Raw genomic sequence first — 8,116 nt, 5'->3', positions numbered from 1 at the left:
TTTGTTCTTGATGCCTCTTCAGCATCCTTGTTTCTTAGGCACACTGTGTAGGACCTGATGAAAAGTGGTGAGGAAGTGGAATGAGATCTCGTGCCTGAGGAGATGTCTTTGCTTCATTGGGAATGTGGAGTGTGTAGACATGGAAAAGATTTTTGTTAAGGAAAAACCGAAAAGAGTAGATGGCAGCTAAGCTGCAGTTCCTTAAAGACAAAAGATGGGGGATGCAGAGAGGAGACAGGGCAAGGAAAGAAGGAAATGGAGAAGGGAAGAGAAGACATAAGAAAGGAATGAGAAGAAAGGGTAGGAAAAAAAGGGAGAAAGAAAGGGAAAAAACCCAAACGGAATCGCAGAAGAGAAATGTCAAGGCAAAGATGGAATTTATGGAAGTAACAAGGTACAAATGAAGGAAAGAAGGAAGGAAGAAGAAACGATAGAGAAGAGGACCAGCAGGTAAAGATTAGGCGCGGGGGAAAAAGAAGAACACATAGAGCAGAGGAAGACACTGAAGTAGAATAAAGAAGACGGAGTAAGAAAGAGAAAGGAAGACAGAATAGGAAAGAAGGAAATAAAGGATTGTCTGCAAAGAAAGAACAAGCAAGTACAGCATAAGAAATAAGGTGTGAGAAAGGAGAGCAAAAGAAAGAGGCGAGCGGCGAGAAGAGACGGGAGAGGAGCTGAGCATGACGGAGGCGGTAGCGCGGTCGGTGCGGGGAGCGTGTGAGGCGGCGGAGCAGCACACGGTGTCGCTGCAGGCTGAGAAACGGCGGCGAGCGGCGAGGCGGCTCCGCCCCGGTGCGGCGGAGAGCCCGGCTGTGAGCGCGGGGGGCGGCGCGGGGTCCCCGGGCAGGAGAGGCGGTGCGTGCGTGCGTGCGTGCGGGCGGCGGCGGGGAGCCGTGCGGGGCCGGTGCGGGCGGCGGCGGCGATGGGCGTGTGTTGTGTGGTGTCGGCGGCGGTGCGGGTGCTGGTGGTGCAGGCGGTGTGGGCGGTGGTGGTGGGGCAGGTGCGGTACTCGGTGCCGGAGGAAGCCAAGGCCGGGACGGTGGTGGGGCGGCTGGCGCAGGACGTGGGCCTGGAGGCGGGCGAGGCGGAGGCGCGGCGGCTGCGGCTGGTGGCGCAGGGCCGGCGGGCGAGCGTGGAGGTGAGCGGGGGCGAGCGGGGCGCTGGTGGTGAGCTCGCGGCTGGACCGGGAGGAGCTGTGCGGGAAGAGCGCGCCGTGCGCCCTGCGGCTGGAGGTGCTGGTGGAGCGGCCGCTGCGCGTCTTCCACGTGGAGCTGGAGGTCACCGACATCAACGACAACGCCCCGCTCTTCCCCGCCGCCCGAAAAAACCTCAGCATCGCGGAATCATCTCATCCGAGTTTTCGGTTCCCGCTGGAGGGCGCGTCGGACGCGGATATCGGCTCTAACGCGCAGCTCTCCTACACACTCAGCCCCAGCGAGCACTTCGCTCTGGATTTACAGCGCAGTGACGAATACCGAGAATCCCTGTTTCTGGTGCTGACGAAAGCTCTGGACCGCGAGACGCTGCCCGTGCACCGTGTGGTGGTGACGGCGAGTGACGGGGGCCGGCCGTCTCTGTCGGGCACGATGGAGCTGGTGATCTCGGTGCTGGATGCAAATGACAACGCGCCCCAGTTCAACCAGTCGGTGTATAAAGTGCAGCTGCCGGAGAGCGCTGCAGAGGGGACACTGGTGATTCGGGTGAACGCCACGGATCCGGACATAGGAAGCAACAGCGAAATGACGTTCAGTGCGGTAAATACTTTTCCCCCAAAGGGATTTAACCTGTTCAGCTTAAATCCGAAGACGGGCGAGATCCGTCTCGGGGGCGCCCTGGACTTTGAAGACGTCCGTTCCTACGAGATCCAAATCGAGGCGACAGATAAGGGGACGCCTCCGCTGTCGGGTCACTGCAAGGTGGTGTTGGAGGTGCTGGACGTGAACGACAACGCGCCCGAGGTGCGGGTGACGTCGCTGTCGGTGCCGGTGTCCGAGGACGCGTCGGTGGGGACGGTGGTGGCCGTGCTGAGCGTGTGGGACCGGGACTCGGGGGCGAACGGGCTCGTGTCGTGCGCGGTGTGGCCGGCGTCGCCGTTCGGTCTGGTGGCGACGTTCGCGGGGGTCGTACTCGCTGGTGCTGCGGGAGGCGCTGGACCGGGAGCGGGTGTCGGAGTACGAGGTGGAGGTGCGTGCGGAGGACGGCGGGGGCGCCGGCGCTGGTTGGCAGGCTGGGGCTGCGGGTGCCGGTGTCGGACGTGAACGACAACGCGCCGGCGTTCGCGCAGGCGGTGTACACGGTGCTGGCGCGGGAGAACAACGCGGCGGGCGCGGAGCTGGCGCGGCTGTGGGCGCGGGACCCGGACGAGGCGGGCAACGGGCGCGTGAGCTACTCGGTGTGGGAGGGCTCGGGCGGGGGGTGGCGGTCGGCGTCGAGCTACGTGTCGGTGGACGCGGAGAGCGGGCGTCTGTGGGCGCTGCAGGCGCTGGACTACGAGGAGGTGCAGGTGCTGGAGTTCGAGGTGCGGGCGGTGGACGCGGGGGAGCCGCCGCTGTGCGGCAACGCGACGGTGCAGCTGTTCGTGGTGGACGAGAACGACAACGCGCCGGCGCTGCTGCCGGCCGCGGGCGGCGGCGCGTGGGGCGAGGCGGCGTGGGAGGCGGCGCCGGGGCCGGTGGCGGGGGCGGGGGCGTTGTTGTGGGCGTGGGCGGCGTGGGGGGCGCCGGCGGGGCAGGTGGTGGCGAAGATCCGCGCGGTGGACGCGGACTCGGGCTACAACGCGTGGCTGCGGTACGAGCTGTGGGAGCCGCGGGGGAAGGGCCCGTTCCGCGTGGGGCTGTACAGCGGCGAGGTGAGCACGGCGCGGGCGCTGGAGGAGGCGGACGGCCCGCGGCAGAGGCTGGTGATCGTGGTGCGGGACCACGGGGAGCCGGCGCGCTCGGCCACGGCCACGCTGAGCGTGTCGCTGGTGGAGGGCGCCGAGGCGGCGGCGGCGGGGTCGTCGCTGTCGTCGGGGTTGGGGTCGGGGCGGGGGTCCGTTGTCGGTGGCGGAGGGCGGCGCGGCTTTGTCGTGGTCGTCGGTGACGAACGTGTGGCTGGTGGTGGCCATCTGCGCGGTGTCGAGCGTGTTGGTGCTGGCGGTGGTGCTGTACGGGGCGTCGCGGTGTGCGCCGCGGGCGGGCGTGGTGTCGGGGCCCGGTGCGGCGACGCTGGTGTGCGCCAGCGAAGTGGGGAGCTGGTCGTACTCGCAGCGCCAGAGCCGGAGCCTGTGCGTGGCGGAGGGCGCGGGCAAGAGCGACCTGATGGTTTTCAGCCCCAACTTCCCGCCGCCGCCGCCGCCCGGCCCCGCGGCGAAGGAGACGCAGCCGGAGGCGCCCGCTCTGCTGGACACGGTCAGTGGCCTCCCTGTCCCGCCCCTCGCCCCTTCCCGCTTTTCCCCCCCGCCTCTTTCTGGCCTTTCTCATCCTCGTCAGCCGGCCCCAGGTCTGGGGCTGTTGGGGGCCGGTGTGTTCCCGTGGGTGCTACGGGCGGTGGGTGCTTGGCGGGTGCTTCCCGGTGTTAATGGGACTTTTGCATCTGCTTTAGCGTCCTTGCCTCCCTTGGTGGGCGCAGCAGTTACCGGCTGCAGCTGAGGTTTGCTGCTGTCTGAGGTTGTTCTGCTGTAGATGTAAATCAAAGCTCTTGCCTATTGACTGGTTTCATTTCCTCCCGAGTTTTCCAGAGGTGTATGTAACACGGGGGCTGTGGATGTGACAGTCCCCCTGGCAGTATTTTCTGCTTTATTCCCTGTTTCTGAGTGCTGATCTTGGTGGTGTCCGAGGTAGTTTCTTGTTAAAAACTGTTGTCCTCTTCTATGGTTGTTCCCTAGAAAAGGAGTGATACATGGTTGGGTTTGGCTCTTCAGGGTTTTCTCTCACTGTGGATTCTTTTCTCCTTTTTGGTTCTCTCACTGGAGCTATTAATGAAGTAGGGAAGTCAATATGGACTTTTTCCATGTTCTTTTTCCAAGTGTGTTGTTACTCTACAGAGTGACATAAAGTGTTCAAGCGGAGGACTTTGACCAAAGGTGGGTGTTTCTTCTCCTGCCCATCTGAATGGGACTGTGGGCCTGTGCTCTTGGCCAGGGAGGCGGTGTCACCACACACCAGCCTGTTGTGATGTGACTTGTATATTTGCATCAGCAGCCACACCTTTCCAAAACCCCTGGAAATCCTCTTTTGAAAGAAAACCCATCCCATACCCAACACCACATTTTCCTGTGCAGTAGATACCATCAGTGATACTGGTGTGTTGATCCACGTTTGGGTTGTTCTTTCACACTGTGCAATCAATGCCCTTGTCTTTAGAGCTGCTGTGACATCACCTCCATAAGTGGTGTTGCTCCCAGGTATGTAATGGTTTCAGCTGAGACTGGTGAAGCCAGAGGGGAGTGTGGCATGTCTGAAAGGTGAGTGTGCCAATCGTGAGGCAAGATGAGGATGTGCAAAGGCTGGGATCACATGCAGGGCAGGGATTAGATCTGGCCATCTTGAAGGGTTAAGCAAATTCTGTGTCTTTAGAGGCTGGGCCAGAGTGATGGGAAGGGTGATGTAGAGTGGGGAAGAGTCTTGCCTAAGGGAAATGGAGATGCTGTGTAGAATCTGGTCTGTCTTTGTGGAAGGAGTGGGTGATGTCTGCTTAGGTGTGGAGATCTTGTTTCCCATGGTGTGGGGTAGAGGATGGCAGTAGAAAACCTTGGGAAGAGGCCTGGCAGCTAGGGCTGCTCTGTCAGGATCCCTCTCCCTCCCACTGATGCTCCTTCTTGTCTTTGTTGCCCTTCTCTCCCGGCCCCAGGTCAGGGGCTGTTGGGGCTTAATATTCTCAGCTGAGGTTTGCTGTTCTGGGAAATAAAATGCTCCTGCTACGGGTGTGAAGCATTTCCACCCGAGTTTCCTGAAGGGGTTCAAGACAGGCAGGCTGTGGAGATGACAGCTCCCCAGACACTATTTACTGCTTTATTTACCTTTGCTGAGTGCTGAACATGCCTGTTTCTTATTGAAGTCTCCCCTTCTTTCTTCTCTTTGCCTTCTGACAAGTAAGTAATGCCTAGTGATACCTGGGGCTTCAGAGTTTTCTCTCCCCGTGGTGTATTTTCCCTTTTTGTTTTCCCACTAGAGTCAATGTGAAGGTCGAAAGGCTTCGCAGACTTTTCCTATGTTATTTTTCCAGGTATGTTTCTACAGTAGGTAGCAGCATGAGGAGCAGCATTCCTCAGAGAGAGGAATGTGACCCAAGGCAGATGGCAGAATTGGGAATTTTCTGTTTCTTTTCCCACCCTCTAGATCCATTCTTGGCTTGAGGAGTGAAGTGATGTGATGTATGCTGGTCTGTTGTGATGTTCTTTTGGTATTTGCATCAGCACTGGTAGCCTTATGGCACCCTGGAAACCTTCTGTTTTAAAAAGCCCCAGATTATCATGTATATCCAGTATGGTGGTGTGCTTGTCTGCGTTAGGGTTGTTCTCTGAGAGGAAGAAATCTGTGTCATTGGACATAAGAATTGTTCTCTTGCCATCTCTAGATACTACTGTGTAATATTTTAGGTGTGACGGAGCTGGCAGGAGTGTAACATTTCCATGAGAGAGCTAAAGCTTGGCAAACCATGAAGGGTGAACTGCTGAGAGTCTGCTGATCACAGTGTGTGTGACACCATCTGAGGTTTTTTTTTTGTTTGTTGTTTTTTTTAATAGTGGTTTTTATATTGGTTACATATAAAATGTGTGGACTTGAGTTCCTGGCCAGAGAAATGGTGTGACACGTGCTGGCCTCTTATGATGTGGCTTCCACAGCCGTTGATGTTGTCATGATGCTTCCTTGCTCCTCCTCAGGTGGGATTTGTCAGCAGTTGTGATGAGGAAGTGGGTGTTTCTGTATGTTCTTGCTTTCCCCTACTTGTGCACTTGCACAGTGGCCTTGATAGAGATGCTGCATCAGTATGTTCACGTGCATGTCACATCCTTCCCAGCAGCCCAGATCTGGTTTCCTGTGGTACAGGTTCTCCCACTCAATTGATACCAGGAGTGTGCTTGTGCTGCAGCATTTGCTGTGCTTCTCTCAAAGAACAAAATCCATGTGGACTGGGATCAGAGTTGTCCAAGCTCTAATCACAGAATTCCTAAGAACTCAGTTCTTAAGTTCTGCTCTGTAGTGTTTCCATCTGAGATTGCTGAAAAGTCACAAAGCATTTGGAGTGAAGTTTGTGCAGCCAGGAAGAGCCTGCCAGATGGTGAGGGTCTTTGTGTCCCTCCATGTGTTGTCTGTGTCTGTTGTGAGGGAAAGTTGAGGACATGTGAAGCCCAGGGTCATGCTCAGAGTGGGTTTCATTTCTGGTTCCTGCTGTAGTGGTGGAGCAATGTCTGGGTGCTCTGCAATGTTCCTGGGAGTGGTGTGGATTAGTGCTTGGGCATCCATCATGGGGTGGATGACTTTGAGTGGGGAAGAGTCTTCCCTGAGGAAATGGAGCTGCTGTGTAGACCATGGACAATGTCTTTGGGAAAGGACTGGAGAACATCTGCTTAGCTGGAGATGTCATTTCCCAGGCTTTGGGATAGATGATTCCAGTAGAAAACTTTGGGAAGTTGTCCCGTGCGCAGGGTTGCTTGCCCTGGATCCTCTCAGGGACTCCAGTAGTACTGAGTATCTTTTTTTGGAAAGCTTTTCCAAATTTCCATCCAATCTGGCCAGCCTTCTCTGAACCTGTCTTTGGTTGCTTCTCTGCTCTTAGTCTTGCTTGGACGTGGAAGAAGTTCTCTTTTCAGATTTCAGTCTGGTGTGTTTGGGAACCCTTGGTTTTCCCCTCTCTTTTTACCAGAAACTTCTGTTATATTTTTTGCTGTTCTCTCTCATTGGACAATGTGTTGGCAGTGAAATGGGTGAGATGCAGACTGATGGATTGTGGCAGCTGGTGGGGTGCAGAGTTTTGGGCAGTTGGCCATCAGTGTATGGGAAGAGCACAACGGTGCCCTGTGCACTGTCCAGTGATTTCAAGGCTTTTTGCAGAATGTGGGTCATTTTTTCCAATCCATCTTCCCCATCCTGCTCTGATAACATTAAAGAAGAATGTTCCTTAGAAGCAATTACCCAGCCCTGAGAAGATTTCTTTTCTGAAGAAGGAACCAGTGATGCTTCAGGTAAGTCTCTCCTACATAAGAAGAAGATGAGTCTGAGAGATGTTCATTTGTCCTGGTGTTGTCGTGGTATCGTCATGTTGGATCGAGCAAATGTTGCTTGGAGCAGGCGTTGGATGGGATGATCCTTACGAGTGCCCTCCATATTGAGATATTCCTTGATTCTATGGTGGGCGCAGCACAGCACCACTGTCTGCTGTTGTTCCTTTTCTGGGGCTTCCAGGCACAGTGTGAGCAGGTGGCAGCAAGAGTGGGTGGAGGAGGGACCCGAATGCATTTCTTGGAATGGCTGTGTTGGACACTGAGGGGATGTTGTCAGTGAAAGTGCTGTGGTTTTGCCTTGGTGGCTTTTCACGGGTGGATCATCCTAATGAGGGAGCAGGTTCTGTGGGGACTAATGCCCCTGGGTCCGGGGGTTCTTGGTGTGTTGTTCTGGCCACTCATGCCTGCCTGGAAGGGGAAGCAAGAGCCTTTGGGATTGTAAGGGGATGGATGGAGGTGGGTGTTGTCTTTGTGTGCTGGACTCCCTCTACCTCTTCACATGCACAGTCAGCAGTTGTGGAGAGGATGAGTCTTGTTGTTATCCTTAACTCATTCAGACAGATGCAGATACACACCAGACCCTGCAGAGCAGCCCAGCTCTGCTTTGCTGTGGGATAAATTCTCCCACGCAGCTGACAACATGAGTGCACTTCTGCTTCAGTATTTGGTGTTGTTTTCTCAAAGACTAAAATCTGTGCAGACTGGAATTGGGGCTGTCAAGCTGTTATCACAGACTCTTTAAGCTCTCATGCATAGCTCTGCTGTTCCATCTGAGATTGCTGAAAAGCCACCATCCATTCAGGGTGAAGTTGAGGCATCTGGGCAGAGTCTGTCAGACCCTGTGAGGCTTTGCAGCCCTCCACGTGTCCTTTGTGCCCTTGGTGAGGGAAGGGGAGGACGTGTGAAGACCTG

General features: G+C 56.1%; 1 protein-coding gene across 1 annotated transcript; it reads left to right on the top strand.

The window, feature by feature from the left end:
* Positions 1–922: 922 nt before the first annotated feature.
* Positions 923–5,342, top strand: LOC127390255 (protocadherin alpha-2-like). Its single transcript, XM_051631570.1, has 6 exons — positions 923–1,138; positions 1,206–2,110; positions 2,227–3,145; positions 3,249–3,389; positions 5,152–5,205; positions 5,319–5,342. Exons 1-6 carry the CDS (start codon positions 923–925, stop codon positions 5,340–5,342), a joined length of 2,259 nt encoding a protein of 752 aa, XP_051487530.1.
* Positions 5,343–8,116: the final 2,774 nt, after the last annotated feature.

This window comes from Apus apus, chromosome 13 (assembly GCF_020740795.1).
Source record: "Apus apus isolate bApuApu2 chromosome 13, bApuApu2.pri.cur, whole genome shotgun sequence".
NCBI classification, from domain to species: Eukaryota; Metazoa; Chordata; class Aves; order Apodiformes; family Apodidae; genus Apus; species Apus apus.
Note: the sequence above shows the minus strand (reverse complement) of the source record. Positions and strands in the feature narration are given on the sequence as shown.

Excerpts from the sequence above, each read along its gene's own strand:
- LOC127390255 (XM_051631570.1), top strand. The coding sequence starts at position 923 with ATGGGCGTGTGTTGTGTGGTGTCGGCGGCGGTGCGGGTGCTGGTGGTG. Across the intron at positions 2,111-2,226 it reads CCGTTCGGTCTGGTGGCGAC|GCTGGGGCTGCGGGTGCCGG; the intron begins GTTCGCGGGGGT and ends GCTGGTTGGCAG. Across the intron at positions 3,390-5,151 it reads CGCCCGCTCTGCTGGACACG|AGTCAATGTGAAGGTCGAAA; the intron begins GTCAGTGGCCTC and ends TTTTCCCACTAG.